At 38.9% G+C, this 18,354-nt stretch overlaps 3 protein-coding genes, 1 long non-coding RNA gene and 4 other non-coding genes across 9 annotated transcripts in view; 3 read left to right on the top strand and 5 right to left on the bottom strand.

The window, feature by feature from the left end:
• Positions 1 to 215: 215 nt before the first annotated feature.
• On the top strand, positions 216 to 3,027 carry gpalpp1 (GPALPP motifs containing 1). Its single transcript, XM_034117159.1, has 7 exons — positions 216 to 426; positions 526 to 655; positions 738 to 833; positions 915 to 1,167; positions 1,940 to 2,104; positions 2,209 to 2,310; positions 2,435 to 3,027. The coding sequence occupies exons 1-7, from the start codon at positions 339 to 341 to the stop codon at positions 2,651 to 2,653; spliced, it is 1,053 nt and encodes a 350-aa protein (XP_033973050.1). The 5' UTR covers positions 216 to 338; the 3' UTR covers positions 2,654 to 3,027.
• An 87-nt stretch (positions 3,028 to 3,114) lies between these two features.
• Positions 3,115 to 9,262, top strand: gtf2f2a (general transcription factor IIF, polypeptide 2a). 2 transcript variants are annotated; one of them, XM_034116412.1, is made up of 9 exons: positions 3,115 to 3,273; positions 3,865 to 3,938; positions 4,175 to 4,199; positions 4,499 to 4,637; positions 5,875 to 5,934; positions 7,016 to 7,097; positions 7,703 to 7,802; positions 8,126 to 8,269; positions 8,640 to 9,262. In XM_034116412.1, exons 1-9 carry the CDS (start codon positions 3,205 to 3,207, stop codon positions 8,760 to 8,762), a joined length of 816 nt encoding a protein of 271 aa, XP_033972303.1. In that variant the 5' UTR covers positions 3,115 to 3,204; the 3' UTR covers positions 8,763 to 9,262. The 2 variants fall into 2 exon arrangements, with proteins under 2 accessions (XP_033972303.1, XP_033972304.1); XM_034116413.1 differs by lacking the exon at positions 5,875 to 5,934.
• A 1,476-nt stretch (positions 9,263 to 10,738) lies between these two features.
• On the bottom strand, positions 10,739 to 13,701 carry LOC117471422. The gene is made up of 5 exons (XR_004554788.1): positions 13,581 to 13,701; positions 12,350 to 12,538; positions 11,926 to 12,022; positions 11,415 to 11,500; positions 10,739 to 10,943 (listed from the first exon to the last, which is right to left on the bottom strand). It is a non-coding gene; the product is annotated as an uncharacterized LOC117471422 (long non-coding RNA).
• On the bottom strand, positions 11,238 to 11,370 carry LOC117471904. Its single transcript, XR_004554823.1, has one exon. It is a non-coding gene; the product is annotated as a small nucleolar RNA SNORA31 (small nucleolar RNA).
• Positions 11,750 to 11,881, bottom strand: LOC117471916. Its single transcript, XR_004554834.1, has one exon. It is a non-coding gene; the product is annotated as a small nucleolar RNA SNORA31 (small nucleolar RNA).
• LOC117471924 lies at positions 12,131 to 12,265 on the bottom strand. Its single transcript, XR_004554841.1, has one exon. It is a non-coding gene; the product is annotated as a small nucleolar RNA SNORA31 (small nucleolar RNA).
• On the bottom strand, positions 12,896 to 13,031 carry LOC117471925. The gene has a single exon (XR_004554842.1). It is a non-coding gene; the product is annotated as a small nucleolar RNA SNORA31 (small nucleolar RNA).
• Positions 13,702 to 14,317: 616 nt separating the features above from the next.
• LOC117471421 (protein TANC1-like) overlaps positions 14,318 to 18,354 on the top strand; it is a 33,936-nt gene continuing 29,899 nt past the window's right edge. The window contains exons 1-4 of the mRNA XM_034116416.1: positions 14,318 to 14,433; positions 14,674 to 14,775; positions 16,027 to 16,218; positions 18,236 to 18,328. Coding sequence (XP_033972307.1) covers positions 14,700 to 14,775; positions 16,027 to 16,218; positions 18,236 to 18,328 — 361 coding nt within the window. The 5' untranslated portion in view covers positions 14,318 to 14,433; positions 14,674 to 14,699. The remainder of the gene's footprint in view (positions 14,434 to 14,673; positions 14,776 to 16,026; positions 16,219 to 18,235; positions 18,329 to 18,354) is intronic.

The raw sequence follows: 18,354 nt of genomic DNA on the forward strand, positions 1-18,354 counted from the left end.
AAAAGCATGTGCGTGATTTGTTTAAATTAACTTAATTGGTGTAATTAATGCACACCAAACGTCTAAATTACTCCTAAAAATGAACAAGCAGCAGTTTTAGGAATATATATAATACATTTAAAAATAGCCAAGTAATTTATTGTGCTTTTATTGTTGCATCACATAAACGTACTTCTTGTTATTTATGTAATTTGACACCATCAGACACTGTTTACTTCCTGTGTGAAAGGTCAAACTGGCCTTTTGAGGAGCCTTTGGTTCATAAAGAAGCCTATTTGTATGTTGTTGTTTTTCTTTTAGAAACTACTAAATATACGTGTAAGTCATCATCGTCAAATATGTCGTCTGATGAACTAATTGGACCTGCTTTGCCCCCGATGTTCAGAAACAGGGAGAGCGATGAGGACTCTGATAGTGATGAAGGATGTGAGTGTATATGGGATAAAACACCTTGATTGCGATTTTAAGTCACTAATATTCATACTAGGTTGTTTTTCCCATGGTTGTTAATTCTCTTTTCTTTAGTCTCCGGCCCGGCTCTGCCTCCGGGCTACAAACGGGGAGAGCCGTCGAGCTCCTCGGAGGACAGTGAAGAGGAGGTGACGTTCAAGAGAGCCAAAACAAGTCACACAGCTGCACAAAGCTCTGCAGAAAAGTACGTTAATTAATGGACTAGGAGTTATAGAAATATATGCATTTATACAAATAAAAAACAATAACATGTGTGTGTTGAACAGGGTGGAGGACACAAAGGTACAAGAACCAGACGAGGATGGTTTCTTTGGACCGGCCCTACCTCCAGGATTCATGAAACAACAGAGTTCACCAGAAAGGTAGGCACAATGATTTGATCATGTAGATAAATATGGATAAAATGTGAATTCTTGAAGGCGTAACTTCATTGTGCTCCCCAGGCCACCTGTGCTGGGACCAGCTTTACCTCCTGGGTTTCGTAGAGCAGCATATGAAGACGATGATGACGATAATAAAGAAGAGGAGGATTTCCCAGGGCCTGCCCTACCCCCTGGTTACCAGGCCGACTCCTCCAGCAGTGAGGCAGAAGATGATGTGATTGGACCCATGCCACACAAAGGGCCTGTTGAAGACTCTACTGCTCTGGACTTTGAGCGCAGAGCTCGAAAGATGAAAGATAAGCTGACAGGAGATGTGAGTCCTCCCCTGAGTTTTATCTGTGTAGTCTACACCCCCAAACAGAGGTGGGAAGTAGTGGAGTACAAATACTTTGTTACTGTACTTAAGTACATTTTTCTGGTATCAGTACTTTACTCCACTACTTGTTTTTCTGATGACTTTTTACTTTTACTTCTTACATTTTTAACACAAATACCTGTACTTTCTACTTCGTACATTTTCAAAACAGGCTCGTTACTTTAGTTTTGATCTGTGTTTTGTGGCGTGATCATTATTATTTAGAGTCATTGCGTGCCTATTGATTTTAACACGATCCGTGTATCCATCATTTCCTGGTCTTCTCTAAAGAAGATCGACCAATGAGAACTTTGTCATTTTGACGTTGTTCAGTATTGAAACATTCATTAGCTAACAATGACATTATTGTTCTATTAATATAAAGGGAGGTCAGTTACTCTTTAAAACAGATGGTAGGTATGGATACTTTTTACTTAAGTACATTTCGAAGCCCATACTTCTTTACTTTTACTTGAGTAAAGAAGTTTATTTTTAAACACGAGTATCTGTACTTCTACTTGAGTAAAGGATGTGTGTACTTTTGCAATCTCTGCCCCAAAAACTCTCTCAGTTATATGCTTACAGATTGAAAAATAGAAATGCATAGAAACACAATATCTTAGCAAAATATCTGGTTGGAAGGATTTCCACTCCTTTTTATGAATTGCCCAAAAAGTTTTCCTCATCTGCTCTCTTAATTTATTCCTGTGTGTATTTCTGTCTAAAAAAGGACACTCCTGAGGTGGTGGCCAGAGAAACATGGATGACAGTGCTCCCACCAGAACTGCAGCACATTGGTTTGGGAGCTCGAACCTTCAAGAAGAAGTCGGGCCCAGAGAACAAGGATCGCTCCATGTGGACAGATACACCAGAAGACAGGGAGCGCAAGATCAGGGTATTTAATCAAAATAACTTATCTTCATATTTATTATTGGTAATTCCATCTTGTATCTTATATTTGACTTCCCTATATTTCCTGGTTCTATTCTTGATTATTAGGAACGCATTGAAAGAAAGAACAAGGGTGAGGAAGAGAAGGTTGTTACCCCACAAATCTGCTTCAAGGATGTTAAAATGGCAGAAAAAGTGACAAAATATAACGTAAGTGGTATTACCTCACCATTCTTTTGTCTTGTGTGTCCCCAAAAAATAACATGAGATGTAATGTACACTTGTTTACATGAAACTGAGGATTAAACTGTCTTTACCCTCAACCTGTTATCAGGAGACTCAACGTGCAGAGTCTCTGGTGAGTATGCACACAAAGACGATGAAGGAAAAAGCAAAGAAGAAGGTTGACGTTCCGGTGGAGAGGAGAGCATTTGATCGAGATGAAGACCTGCAGGTGAATCGTTTTGATGAAGCGCAGAAAGAGCGGCTGCTGAAGAAATCTCAGGAACTGAACACACGATTTTCTCACAGCAGGGACCGCATGTTCCTTTAACACAATTTGAGAAATATATTTGAACAAACAGACCTCTGTGTACAATCTGGCCTGTGCCATTTTCATACAGGTTTTATACAATATCAACTATGTTTGTACTGTGTAACACAAATGGAGACATTTTTTGGCCAAACATATTTTTAAGATATGGTAGACATGTCCATTGAAAGTAGTTCAGAGCTTGTTTTTTTCCAGGAGACACTGTGTTGGGGCCTATCATTTAGAAGTAAATACTTAAATAACTGCATATTTTTCATACATTGATATATAAACAGTGATTGGTTTTGTGTTGGATATACTTTCCAGCTTTGCGATCTTTCATGTGTCCAACTGCTTTTGTGAAAAATAATATTAAACTTTTTTTTTAAAAATCATTTTATTTCTCTTATTTTCATCCATGTAAGATTATTAATGCCCGAGGAGTAAAGCGCACACATTGGTCAAAAGTATGTTCGCACCGATATGAACCTTCAGAGTCGCCGTACTTTCGGTTTCTGTTACGCATGCGTGTGGCTGTAGCATTGCTAAGGTAGCAGCATTTGTTTTTAAACATGTCGGAGAAAGCAGGAGAAGTGGATTTAACTGGTGCCAAGCAGAACACTGGTGTGTGGCTTGTAAAGGTGCGTATTTATTGTTTTTAAACGATAGCTCATTGCGTTATAGGATACCTTTTAGACTCAAACGCAGCTAGGGCTAACAATAAGTAATGTAGCTTAGCCTCTTAAGCTACGATCGAATGTAACGGTGTGTTGTAGCTAATAATTAATTCACTTAATGATAGCTTTCTATGTAAAACTGCTCATATCCACTCATCACAATATTATGTGTATTCCCAACATGCAATAATGTATTGAGTTGACCAGAGACCATCGTTTGGCAATACAACCGGTGTAAACAAAAAGTAATAACAGATAAAAACGTCTCATTAGGCAGCTAGGTTTAGGAAAACATGCATGGAGAGAATTTACTGTTTTTTTTCAAATATTTTAAATATTTGTCCTAATGCTGATACTGTAATATAGATACATTGTTTCAAAGTTAACGACAATGTGAATAAGTGATGCACACACGGTACCAACACTCAGCTTGGTTTGGTATTCCTTCATTACAATGAAAAAGAGAACACTTTTGTATTTGTGGAATTAACTAAAGGGCCCATCGCCCAGCTGTGAAAGCAGCCCTAATAAAATATACTGTGTTTTTTCATGCAGGTGCCCAAGTACCTCTCTGTGCAATGGGCAAAAGCGACCGGCAGAGGAGATGTCGGGAAACTGCGAATCTGCAAGTATGTAAAGAGGTGTATGTGTCTGAGTTTCAATCATGTGATGTTAGTGCACAACATGTCAATAACTTACGTTTTAAACCTAAATTAAAACTGAGTGTGAACTGATAAACGGTGTCGTTAGTGTAGTGAACGAGACAGTTTTATACAGTGTTTTTGTTATTCTTTCTAATGCAGTGGAAACTGTTATTTTTGCAAATCAATTCATTCTTATTTTGCTATCTTTTTTTTTCTTAAAGGAAAGGAAATCAAGGAAAACCAGAGGTAAGTGATGTCTGAAAGAAGTGCAATGTGTTTTGGTGATGACAGCTTTAGAGCAATATGTATGACACATGTTTATCCAGATTGAGGGCTACTTGGGTGGGTCACAGGCAGCAGAAACACAGATGTAACATAAGTAGCTGGTTATTAGGGTTGAGAATAAAATGAGACCATGTAGTATGTGTGCTTGTCCTGTTAAACTGCTGATCTGGACGCAGGGAAATGGCAGTAACATCATCAGGAGGAAAGATAAAAGGGCTGAGAGAAGTACATGTGGATGATGAAACTGCTGTCCACAACAGGTGTCCTTTACTTTAAATGAAGAGCTGACTGTGATTGACGGTTTAGAGGATAAGACGGTGTCTGCACCTCGCGATCATCCGTTCACCATGCAGTCAGTGGGGGGGCAGACGCTGGCGGTCTTCACAGAGAATTCTTCAGGTGAGTTTCTGTTTTCCTTTTTCCAGCCGAGCTAAAGGATGCCAAGTGTTTGCTTTGAGTGCATCTGCTGCAAGATGATACCCCTGTCAAATCGGCACGTTTAATTTTCTGTGATTTATGGTGATTGTTTGTAACCCCACAGGTAAGTTCTGTGTGATCAGGTGGTGGCGCACATCCTGCTAACCTTTTCCACAGCTTGCTGTCTTGTTGCACAGTTTTTCTCTTGCCTGCCATGCTTGTGTCTGTGCTGTGAACTCTCACCAGGTTTTTCCCAGAGTGTTAACCAAAGTCCTACAAAAAACACTCAATGAAAAACAAAAGAGCTGGTCTGTTGGAAGTGTGTTTTCATCCAGTCTTATCTGTGTTTGTGTCTCTGTGTATACAGGAATTTTAGTTTCAGTTGTTGATCTTCTGTCTTCATTTGTTTGTGGTTAGACCTTTTCAGTCCACTGCCAATCACCTCAGCCGATTTGGGTATTTTATCCGGCACAATGGCCCCATTTGGAATTAATTTAACATAGTGTAGATCAACATTAACACAAATCATTGCTGAATTTGGAGTTGATTTATTTTGTGCATGGGTTTGTTTGGTTTGAACCAGCCTTGTCTTGCCTCTCCCTGAATGTAATATAAGTGTTTTGTTGCTTTGGGTGCTGGTGAGCTTGTGCTACTGTGCTTTCTTTGGGATAGCATCAGTGTGTGAGTGTGTTTGTATTTTAGGGCTGCACAGTTGAAATTGTTTATAGGTTCTTTAGTACAACTTGATTTGGAACTTTTTTTCAAGATACACCTGTCTAATAAGGCAGCTGCTAAAAGTTGGACAACATATGTCATCGAATTAAATTCAGTAGATTAACATTAAAGACAAAAGGAAAGAGACAATCACTGCTGCGTTGAAAAATAATGCAGTAAAGTGCTAACTATTGCCTTATGGGGAGTGCTTTGGCAACTTAGTCACATTTTAGTTTGAAAGTATTCAGTTTTCAAAGTAAAGGTTAAGTATTTGTGCAGCTCTGTCATGTGTGTGAAGCACAGCATATCTGTGCTAGCTTTTTGTGAGAGCATGCTTGCCTTGCTGATGCGCACGCCTGTGAACTCATCAGATTAGGGCGAGAAGCTCCGTGTGATCTTGTGTGCGACTTAACGCTGGGTGTGGTTCTTGTTGTTCGATCCCCTCCTTCCTTCGTCTCCCATCCCCTGTATTATCATGTTTACCATCCTCCCTCCCTTCCTGTAGGCCAGTCAGAAGAAAGATCTGATGGCAGCAGCTCAGTTTCGGGGGCGGGGGCAGGTCCAGGTGAGTCCTCCGTTTCGCCAGCGAGTGACATGGTTGCACCACTGGGAATCAGACACACTGAGTGCCCATATACATGCTTTGGAAGACGCATGTATCGGTGCCAAGACTGTGAACACATTGTCCTCATTTAGAGGCCAGTTTTGCCCCGAAGCAACACACAGGCCTCTTTTTAATTTTGGGCACAAATGTGAAATGCATATCATATGAAGCTCACGCACTTTATATGCACTGTTTCTACTGGAGGATCATTGGAAAAGAGAGTCTGTGGCAATTGAGAAGAGTGTTACTTGCTTGTGGTGTTGGTTTCAAAGCCAGTCTCGTCGTGCCATTGTTTTGGCAAAGAGAAATCACATCTGAGTCTTTCTAAATCTTAGTTCAGATCTACTGTAGGTACTTAAACAATCAGTTAGTTGGATACTGATACTGATTGAATACTTTCATAGCAAAGGACGGTGTCATTTGACATAAATCTTTCCTCTGGCTCAGACATTCAGTAAGTAAGCCACGATGCGGATGACTTTTGTAGATAACTTCAAGGACTTGGAAGGCACAGCCTGACCTCAATACTGAGCCAGGAGCCAGCCCATGTGACTGGTGTGGAAATAGCCTTGGAAAAAGTGGGAAACTAAGTGATTGTATTCATTTTACTTTCTTGTATAGACAAAATTACACTGAATTGGGAAAATCTTTGGTTGAGTAAAGAGAGCCGTTGACAATACAATACAATGCTTTGATTTGATGTAAAGCGTCTTTGAGCATAAGGAATAGCGCTATATAAATCCCATGTAGTATTATCATTATTATTATTATTGTGGGATGAATAATAGTAATAGCAGAGAAACAGTTTATGTGTGTCCGAGGATGTTTTGTTGTAGTCACTTTTGAAAAGTCAAGATTACTTTTCATTACTGCAACTTATTCTTTGAACTTAAGGAGAAACCCATTACCCATTCACTGTCTGTGTTCATCACTTTTCTCTTACACACATGGAACTGATCACCCTTCCTTACTTATTAAGTACATTATGCACACAAAAATGCACGTTTTTATTGAGGTGTTAATGAACTGTCCTTTTTTTCAGATAAAATAGCCTTGGAGGGAGTGGTGGTGCAGAGAGCAGAGTGTAGAACTGCTGTGAGTGAAAACTATATGAAGCTGAAGAGGTGAGCTTTTGAGAAATGATGTCTACACACGTTGTTAATTAGTTAGCTAACAACTTGAACCTGGATTTCAATTGGAATGTTAGACACAAATATTTAGATTTGTATTTTATGTCTACATTATCGAGAAATCTGAAAGGGGACCTATCATGCAAAATGCACTTTTTTTATGTCTTTTATACATAAATATGTGTCCCCGGTGTGTCAGGGAACTCACGCAGCGTCAGAAAATAAAACCTGCTCTCTTTTCATCCGTACCCAAATCTCTAAAAACGGGGGTACAACGGAGCTGATCCAGATTTGCGTCCGATATGACGTCGGCAATGCAGACCCACAGCACTATCAGAAACGTTGCTATTAGAAACAATGCCCGACTGTTTTGGACGTAATATGGTCCGTAATAAAACCCTGTATGATTACAAAATAAACACTAGAACCAATGTATTATTTATAAAATAAAATAAATGTTTAAAAGATGCTGAAGATCACATAAGTTAGTAGGAATTGCAGTTAGTTACATTGAACTACATCGACTTGGTGTTTGTAATTTTTCCAGGTGAATAAGTGTGGATGGTATGTCATGCAGTGATCATCATGGTTTTTAACAGGTTACAACTTGAAGAGTTGGCCAAGCCAGTCAGGCTGTCCCAGCAGTTGGAGAAAGCAGTCACCAGCAACTACAAACCTGTGGCCAACCATACCTACAATGTAAGACTGATTATTAAACTACTCAATTTGTTTTGGCATGTTCCATAAAATGTATAGCGTGCAATATGAACTATCCACTATATCTTTAAAAGCACATTCTGCAAAGCATATTGTTTGGTAATGACCTTAGGGATGATCTGCCTATGTCAAGCTAAGCTCCCTTCAACATTTTTTGTCTATAGAGTATAGTAATTAATAGACTTTACACATAGGAATGCATTTTATTTCCTTAAGTAATTAAATGTGTCCTGTTTATAGTAGTCATGACATGCAAATGCAGTGATATGGTTTCTGACCTCTGTCTGTTTAACCTTTCGTTACAGCTTGAGTATGACCGGAAAAAGAAGGAAGAGGGCAAGAGGGCCAGACTGGACAAACAGCAGGTGTTGGACATGTTGTTTTCTGCTTTTGAAAAGCATCAGTTCTACAACATCAAAGACCTGGTGGATATCACCAAACAGCCTGTGGTAAGACTGGAGGGCAACATGGGGGCTTCTTTTTCAGCACGCTGTTTGAATGATTTTCAGTGCTTTTAAATCACGAAGAAGCACATCTGGTTCATTAGATGTGTTATTCCATGGGTTGTTTATCAGCCATGATCTGAATCAATATTTCTCCATAGCCGAGTACTCTTAATATGCTAATGGTGCTGTTTTACCACAGTCCACCATAGAGTTGGATAATAGAATGATACACTTGTTTGAAATGGTTGCTTACTGTTTTGAAATTGCTGATTATCGACTTGCTATCTCCTTTTTTTTTTAATAATGCTTTATTCACATTGAATTAGAGCATTGTATTAATCTTTTCTCATACTTGGTCTGTTTCCTCTCCCAGACTTACTTGAAGGAAATCTTGCGTGACATTGGCGTTTACAACGTGAAGGGAACACACAAGAATACCTGGGAGCTCAAACCAGAATACCGACATTATCAAGACGATGAAAAGACTGACGAATAGTTTCTGACCCTCCCAAGGCCGATGCACCACGGTTTTATTTCCCAGACGAGGCCTTGGCTGGACCTTGGTGTTCTCTCCTAATTTTTCTCCCATCAAGTCTCAGAACACACTGGATGCTGTGATCCTGCAAAGTTAATGTTTTACAGGAAGAGGTTGTATCTTGGTATTATATAGGAGACTAGAAGGGGCATTTGGATGTTTGAGCGTCTCTTCCTGATGTAGTTTGTGTCACAGCTCCAGCACACCCTTGAGGTAATGGCCTCTGATATTTTATGAAGCAAGAAATGAATTTAACTGGTTAGCAAGTTTACAATGTTACAAAACTATTTAAAGGTAAGAGGTTTATAAGAAAAGGATGTGACTGATTCTTTTTCTAGACATTTTGAGTTAAATATTTTTAAAAGATTGCTGTTATTCTACATTTGTGCTTGAGGTCTTTGCCTGTCTTATCTGTAATTTTAAAGTTTTACATTTGACAAATAAAATAAATGTGTTTTAATAGAAAATCTTACTTTGTACAAGAAGTTCATCAAGCATACCACCTTGCCCAAGAACACCTCTACAGCAACTAAATAGTGGAACAACCATAAAACACTTTAGTCAAATCGTCTGGAGGAAACCAATGTGACATTTACTGCAACTCGTGGCTACACATGTAATCAAATGTTATAGATCATAACCAAGGCAACATCATTTGTACTACATTCAAATCTGACAGTTATGATGGCTTCAAGTGTAATCAAAAGGCTTAAAATACCCCTATTATAGGTCTCATATATACAAACATGTCTCTGAAGTGTTTGGCTCAAAATACCAAACAGATCATACATTGTAGCATCCCATAATCCGCCCTGTTTCAAAAGTGCTGAGTCTGTCTTCTACTTTAGTCAAGGCAAGTTTATTTATATAGCACCTTTCAACACAAGGCAATTCAAAGTGCTTTACAAAAAGGCATTTAAAAACAAAGATAATAAAATATACATGGATAAAAGTTACAGTGTAGTTTTAGATGTGAATAGTTCAATTAAAAGCAGCGGCAAAAATAAACGTCTTCAGCCTGGATTTAAAAGTAGTAAGAGTTGCAGCGGACCTGCAGGTTTCTGGGAGTTCGTTCCAGATATTTGGAGCATAATAACTGAAAGCTGCTTCTCCAGGTTTAGTTCTGACTCTGGGGACAGAAAGCTGACCAGTCCTAGAAGACCTGAGAGATCTGGATAGCAGTAGGTCAGAAATGTATTTTGGGCCTAAACCATTCAAAGCTTTATAAACCAGCAGCAATATATTTTAAATAAATTCTTTAACACACAGGAAGCCAGTGTATAGACTTCAGAACTGGAGTGATGTGATCCACTTTCTTAGTGAGGACTCGAGCAGCAGCGTTCTGAATGAGCTGAAACATTTTAATATTTATTAGTCAGACCTGCAAAGACATTATAGTCGAGTCTACTGAAGATAAAAGCACGGACAGGTTTTTCCAAATCCTGCTGTATCAGTCTTTTAATCCTAGATATATTCTTAAAGTGATAGGCTGATTTAGTAACTGTTTTAATGTGACTGTTGAAACTCAGGTCAGAGTCCATGACTACACTACTTTAGATGAAAATAAGGTGCCACTCCCCTCTGCGAGATATTTGGTTATAAAAGAACACAATTGTGTGCTAGGAGGTGGAGGGGGGGTTACTTTGGTTGGTTAATGGTTACACAAGCCAAAAACATCATGACAAAGTGGCCAAAATCTGATCAGCTCATTTTCAGACTGGTTTTTATATCAGGACAAGTGAGCGAATCTCTTTACACACGTTTATGTATAAAAGATGTGAAAATTGATTTTGCATAATAGGTGACCTTTAAGAGTTAAAAGTTCTTTCATATCTGAATATTTCCTGAGACTTTTTGGTTTCCTTCCACACCAATATTGCATTATTTATATTGATAAACATTGTGCAACAAGTTAAAACAAAAAATGCTTCAGGAGATGTAGTCGAATAGTTTTATTTTCAGGATTCCGTTTTACATTTCATGTACAGCGGATGCATTCTGCCTGGATGTACCATGTGCATGTCAAATGTTGCCAGTCAGATGCAGCAAACTAAAATGAAAAAAGTCTATTTATAAAAATAAAAAGCACATTTGTTTTCCATCAGGAAAATGAGCCATCTCCTTCGCAGTGCCGCTTGTCACCTGAAAGAGAATGAAACATTAAGAAAAACCCCAGCAAACAAAAGTCAAGTCATCATGCAACAAGTAGTTGTGCCTCCAGATGTCATTAGAGAAAATTCATGGCAAAATGCCTGCTACATACAAATTGTATTAACAGTGCAAACTATACACATACTACAAATCAATACATGTTGACCAGATTTTTTCTGACACAGGAGTGGGACATTTATGGAATAAGCACGAGTGTTAGGAAATGGACTTCAGTGGTCATATGTTACACATTTACTAGTGAATCTGACTTTCCTCAAAAAGTTCAAATGTATTCCTCAGTTTATTCTGTGCTGCTATTGTATTTAGCAGTCAAAAAGCACAAGGAACGCTCAATTTAGCACCTCTATGCAAACCTTGAAGCCAAAGAAGCATGCTTCAGGTCTATCAGTAGATGCAAATTAAAGTCTACCGTAACTGTAAGACAATATTACACCTGCTCACCTGTCGGCCAAAGACTGCTCAACAGTGAACATCACAGCTGGGACATCTTCTCTCAAGTTTCATCTCCCAACGCTTAAACCAGGAGACTGTCAAAGGGAGAAAAAACATTAACTTGAGGCTTCAAACAGAATAAGTCATTAGTATAGTAACCATTAGAATAAATGATTGACCATATCCATAACTACAAATCAATACATGTTGACCGGACTTTTTCAGAGACAGGACTGGGACATTTATGGAGTAAGCACATCAAATGTGCAGGAGTGTTAGGAAATGGACTTCAGTTGTCACATGTTACACATTTACTAGTGAATTTGACTTTCCTCAAAAAGCTAAAATGTATTCCTCGTTTATTCTGTGCTGCTATTGTATTTAGCAGTCAAAAAGCACAAGGAACACTCAATTTAGCACCTCTATGCAAACCTTGAAGCCAAAGAAGCATGCTTCAGGTCTATCAGTAGATGCAAATTAAAGTCTACCTTAACTGTAAGACAATATTGCACCTGCTCACCTGCAAAGTATTGTGTCGGACAAAGACTGCCAACAGTGAACATCACAGCTGGGACATCTTCTCTCAAGTTTCATCTCCCAACGCTTAACCCAGGAGACTGTCAAAGGGAGAAAAAAAAACATTAACTTGAGGCTTCAAACAGAATAAGTCATTAGTATAGGAACCAATAGATTAATTGACCATATCAACAAGTTTTTAACATTTGATTTATCCTCCCCGATTCAATCCGAGACGCCATGGAAAGAGGCGAGCAGAAAGCGCAGGGACATTTAATTTTGCATCTGAAATTTTAAAACCCAGGGTATCTCACAACAGAGAGCCCAGGCTGTCAAAGATGCGGCTTGTGACGAAGCTAAAAGTCTTGATCCCCAAAACAATTAGGCCTTAGCATGAGTCTCCACACAGTAAACACATCTTTACATACATGACTGGATGCAGAGGGCAGCAGTCCTCTTGTTGGAGCTCCTTTGTCAGGATGCATTAACTCCTGTGGTTCCACTGCCTGGCAGAGTGTGGTGTTTCAGCAGCAGTCATCTCTGGAGATTCTGCAGCAGCTGACACAGCCATCATCCTGCATCCGCCTCACACAGGGATCCCGCAAAAGGCATAGGATCTGCAAGTAAAAAGTATGAAACAGGAGTTATTTGACAGTAGTGCCCATACACAAGTTCCTTTTAATTACATCCAATAGGCCACCAACACTGTACTTTAAATATAAGGCTTTAGGAGCCACAACTGCTTTTCAGATATGGCATTTATTTTACAAGAAGAATGTGCGAAAATAACCCAGAGATCCAGGAGAACTGTAGTTTTGCCATGGCTTGTCATTTATGCATAAATCTTGAGACTGAAAAAGGGAGAAAACCCATTACATTCAGGATCCTTACAGTATTGCGTCTGCAGCTTACTGAACAATTAGGTGATCAGCAGCTACTGGTTCATTCCCATTTTTTTTTAAAGACAAAAAATGATTTATCCTCCCCGATTCAATCCGAGACGCCATGGAAAGAGACGAGCAGAAAGCGCAGGGACATTTAATTTAGCATCTGAAATACTTAAAACCCAGGGTATCTCACAACAGAGAGCCCAGGCTGTCAAAGATGCGGCGACAATTATTTATTTGGGTCACGTAGTATTTATATACCATTTTGTTAACTGTTCAACCGTTTTAATGACCTGAGAAAAGCAAACAAATCATCGTACAATAAACAAGCAAAACCAGTAGACATTAGGTGTTGCCTGGTATATTGAAGAAAACAAAATTCCCACGATTTCGGGGACATTAGGACAATTCAAATTAGTATAAACTACAAATGTTAGCATTAAAGTTAGCCAGCATGGTAGCAACGAGGCATTTCCGGTGCTGCTGAACTGTGACAGTAGAAATGTTTTCCCCAGGCCCGAAAACCATTTACCAACTTCAGTTAGCGTCCTGTATGTTTACCATCTTTAAAAGACATTACATTAGTTAAACTAACCATTGCAATGCTGGTATCTTTGTTCCTTTATACGAAACGGATAGAGACCATGATTCAGAAGAAGATACAAAATGGCACCAGCTAATTTACACGTGTCCACAGACTGAGATTTTACAGCTAAAACGCTCTAACTTTAACACTTTTTTCCCATAAAGGTGCAAAACGTAAGATACTTACAGCAGACCACGTCGGTACAGAAGATTGACTCGTTCATGTTGTTTGGCATTATGGATATTGGAGAGGACATTTTTGCTGCGTGCTGCTGGTGAGTGAGTCGCTGAAAGACCGTGAAAGCTGCAGCCCCCAGATTAAATAGGTTACCGAGATGTGTGAGGGTCGCCCCCTGGAGGACGGAGAGGAAGGTTTACCTCACATTGTATGCCCCCTGGTATGTTATTTTTACAGTAATATGTGAGTAAATGTTCAGTTAAGTTTTTGTCTAAAGAACTATCCCCCATGAAAACAGTGTTTTGTTGTTGGATGCTATTCATTTTGATATAAGGCTTGTTGTAACACGGCTGTTTTAAGAACATTATACAAAAGAAAAAGCTTTTTTAATTGGGTAATTCGTCGTTATTTTCCTTCGTAACGAAACGAAGCAGAATTCAGCATCCGTGTAAACTCTCCTTTAAAGTCGGTTTTACGCCCTTTCATGATAATCTTAGTTTAAAAAAAATATATTATTAAATTATTATTATTAATATTGTTTTTGTTTGTGGTGTTTTCAGCAGCAGAGTTTTAAGTAAATAATACACTAATGAAGATACAATGAAAAATACATAGGCTACTGTACGTAAATTAGGTCAAGAGAACGAAACGGATTAAATTAAAACATTAAATCATTGCCGATGATACGTCAGATGTGGAACATAAACGCACGTGCACGAAGCGCGTGCTCGACTCTTCCTCCAACACTGTGAGTTGACGGTGCAGCACTGCTTAATTGGACTCCGCGAGTTTAACTGGTCCTCCATCAGTCTCCTGTGGATTTATGTGAAGACAGCAAGCTTTAAAGAAGACTTAAGAGCAGGTAAATTAAGGCTTTGTTTTCAAGTCATCAGTTTTTATGTTTGACCACCCCTATCTTCACTAGTGATTAACTTCGAATAAATTGCTCATTGTTAAAGACTAAATAGTTAGATCATCTCATAAACCAACAATTCAATCTGTTTCTTCTTCAGCTGTTGAATTAACAGCTAACATTGAGGGTAATGTTGCCTGAAATAATGTGTTCCTAATTCAAATGTACGTTTTGTTTAATCTACCACAGGCATTAGACAGTGAAGCAGCAGTACTATGTTCAGAGCAGTGTTTGGAAACAAGAGAGAGGGAGGAGGAAAACGAGGAGAGAAAAAGAACCAAAGACATCCAGGTAAGAGCATAAACACTGAAACCACCCTGTGTAACAATACTATAGCATGTCAGAACAAATAAAAGACAACATTGCGCATTTGGGCTCTGTCTAATGTTGTACGCACAACGTCTTGCATTATTTGATGGCAATATTCAGGTTCTCTTCTCTTGGGTGGTTTAAGTAGAGCCATTTCAATTAGCCTAATTCATCAGTGTGTGCTGTCCTTAACACAGTGTCCCACTGCTTGCATTTAAAGTGTGTCAGAAGAAGTTGGGGTGGGGGGGGGGGGGGGGGGGTTAGGCAAACATCCTGACCTACTAAAAACACAGAGAATTTTACAACAATTTGTGATAGGCTTCAAATGTCTGAAACAAATCTACGTACTTGATATAAATGTGATGTATTTGTTGTAACTAAACTGAACGTTTTGTTGTATTCTCAGTCAAATGTGAACTGAACTGAGTTTTGCTGAACAACATTTAGCTGTTTAACAGGAGCTAGGATGTTTTCACAGAGAGATCTGTCAACCTGCTGCAGTTCAGAGGAGATATCAGACTGCGCAGTGGAGATAGATAAACATAAGTAGAGCTCAGTATTAGAGCAACCATGTTGCCCATTAATATTTGATAATGTGCTGCTCTGGGTTCCAAGAACTGAGAGGAAGATAGAGAACTGTGTCAGTCTCATTAAAAATGATATAGTATGTTTACAGTACATTGGAATGGCTCTGATCATTTGCCCAGAGATCTCACTTCTTCTTAAAAGTGTAACATTAAATGTTTCATGGCTCTGATCCTTCTTCACATTTAGGAATTATGCAAGAGCATATCATGTGGAATTTTAATATTAAGTAGTGGACATCCCGAGTTCTTGTTTTTCTAATGGTAATAACGGCAAAAACAGACATAAGAGAGATCATTTTTCCACAGTGAACTGCTGTTATCTGGTATAACCATTATAAGTGGACATAATGAGGCTCCATGACGGACAAAGTATGAAAATGATTTAAATATTGTATGAAAAAACAATAAGCGTCGGCTCTTTATTAGGTTTGGTTTGGTTTCTTTAAATAGATGTTCTCGCATTCAGATCGTTCCATTACATCAATCAGCAATATTCCCCTGAGACAAGATAGGTTTGCTCTTTTGCTGCATTATACGATGCATATGTTGCTCTTCTTTCTCTGCAATATGTTCATCTGTTGTACAGCCACTGCAACATATGTCGCCCTTTATATTTCCCCTACACACTCCTATCTTCTCCATATAGGAAGTGAGGTGTACACTCACAGCACTTTGCAGAAGGGTAGTCGTGGGCGTGCCACACATGTCAAGGATCATGCCAGTGACCCAGTAAAACTGAGGAGACTGACCAAGGGAGCGTCCATTTCCTTACCGTCCTCCCCTCTCCTCCCTCGACAGGCCGACATAGTTCCCTCCCACTCGTGCATGAAGTTCCCAGGTGAGTTAAATTGAATAACAATAATACACATAAAGCACAGTGTCACTATGAGGAACTGGGAACAGCAAGAAGCTATGCATCAGGGAATAGCTGCAAAGATAGCAGAATGCTTTCATGGGTTCGCCTTGATTAGCAGAGAGCTTCTGTGCATTCAGCTGTTCCATACATGTGACAGCAAATGCAAGAGCATCCCATCTCTGCCCCCAGGGCCTGGGACATGTGACAGATTGTCAGAGTAAATGATTGAACAAGCAAGCAACCCAAATTAGGTAGGTTGATTTTGAGATATTATATGAATTTGGCTCTACTATGAATACAATATTCTTAAGTCACAAAAAAGACAACGCTTTTGACAAAATATATTAAATTAAAAGTCAAGTTCCTAAGCTTTTTCTTTTCTTTTTTATGGATATAGATTTTTTCTTACACTTTTTTTACACCATGTTTATTTCTTAAAGACAATTGAGTGGCAGGTTTCAAAATATACCTTAAATCAGTTAAGGTTAAATATGTTTTCTGTTTGAGTGGAGGACACATTTTCTTGTTTGATTTTATGGTGTCTTCTACAAGAATCAGGATTAATATCTGTTCATTACCACAAACAAGGAATTTGCTTTTGTCAAACATAAACATAGAAGCAGAAAAAAATTATAATAATTCAACCAAGTATAAATAGTCAAGAACCGGAAAAAGAAAATAGAAAAATATATATAAAACAAATAGAAAAAGACACTGCAAAAAAAAGATACAATACATCTTATTTCAAATGAATGAGTTGTGTGGTTTTGGAAGTGTTTGTTTGCACAGAAACTTGCAAAAAAGGATGTGCAATGGTTAATAGAATGAATTATTAAGTATATGCAGTGTAAAAAATATAGTCCCCAAGACGTGCATTAATGTAACACATACAGACAGAATTGAAGATTAAGCATATTCTACGATGTACATACTGTCTCATAAATACTTAATTATTGAATTAAAATAACACTTTTTAAATACATGGGCAAATTCCTGTAGTGTATTTTATGATGTTAACATTTGTTGAGATTCCAAATATGTCACCCACTGTTTAAACAATCAGTAACAGATATAGTTTGTTTATGGCAATAGAAATATAATGAATACTATTATTCTATTTTAACATTATTTCCCCTATAAGTTCTGTGAGATTTTAAATATTTAAAGCCTCCATTTCAAATGTTTGAACGAAAAAGAAAATGCCATGTATGCGTTGTTTGCCTTACGTTCAAAGCAGCACAAGGTGGCAGTGTCCTGCAGCGAGTACAGCCACTCAGAAGAAGGTGCTGTTACATTTTCATTGCATGCAGCACTGCCTTGTTTTTCCTAGTACACTGAACGGTCATGACGAGGGAAATTATACACTGTCATGGCTTTTATGTCTTCTTTGGTCATGCAAAATCAAATATTAAACTGTTTATTGAACAGTGTTCCAGAGTCTACCCACATGTGAGGTTCAAACACCAAATAACCTTGAGTATAAATGTCAGTACATTTCAGTGTTCGCCAACATCTCATCTCTCTGAATTATCTCCAGTCCTAAAGAATGTGCGTTTTCAAAAACCCTCAGATGTTGTTGCATAAATTGAGACACACCCACACACCTCAATATGAGTGCACCACTGTCCCTGCCATCACACAAACGTACAAACACACAGAAAAACACGCACGCACACACAGACATTAGCAGTGCTAATATATTATAGATAAACGCCCACGGTACAGTGAATATTGTAATGCTTGCATGCATGGCTCGCACTCTGTACATACTGCCTTAAACTCCTGGGACACAATTCAAATTCTGCACCACAGATCTCATCTGGGGAGGCTTAATCTCTCTCTCTCCCTCTCTCTCCCTCTCTCCTCTCTCTCCTCTCTCTCGCTTGCCTTGCTCTCCCTCACTTTCTTTCATATCCCTCCTTATCTCCACCCTCTATCCCTCCCTCTCTCCCACCGTGCTCTCCCTCCCTCTCCCTGTTCCTCTTCGCTGTGGCCGAAGGACGGGTAAGGCAGCGAGAGTATGTGGATGGCTCTTCCAACGCGAGAGATCCTCTTGTCTTTGCCTCGTGCCGTGGCAGGACAGACCAGAGAGGTGAGCACGGAGTGTGTGGGAGTGTG

This window comes from Trematomus bernacchii, unplaced genomic scaffold (assembly GCF_902827165.1).
Source record: "Trematomus bernacchii unplaced genomic scaffold, fTreBer1.1, whole genome shotgun sequence".
Classification (NCBI taxonomy): Eukaryota; Metazoa; Chordata; class Actinopteri; order Perciformes; family Nototheniidae; genus Trematomus; species Trematomus bernacchii.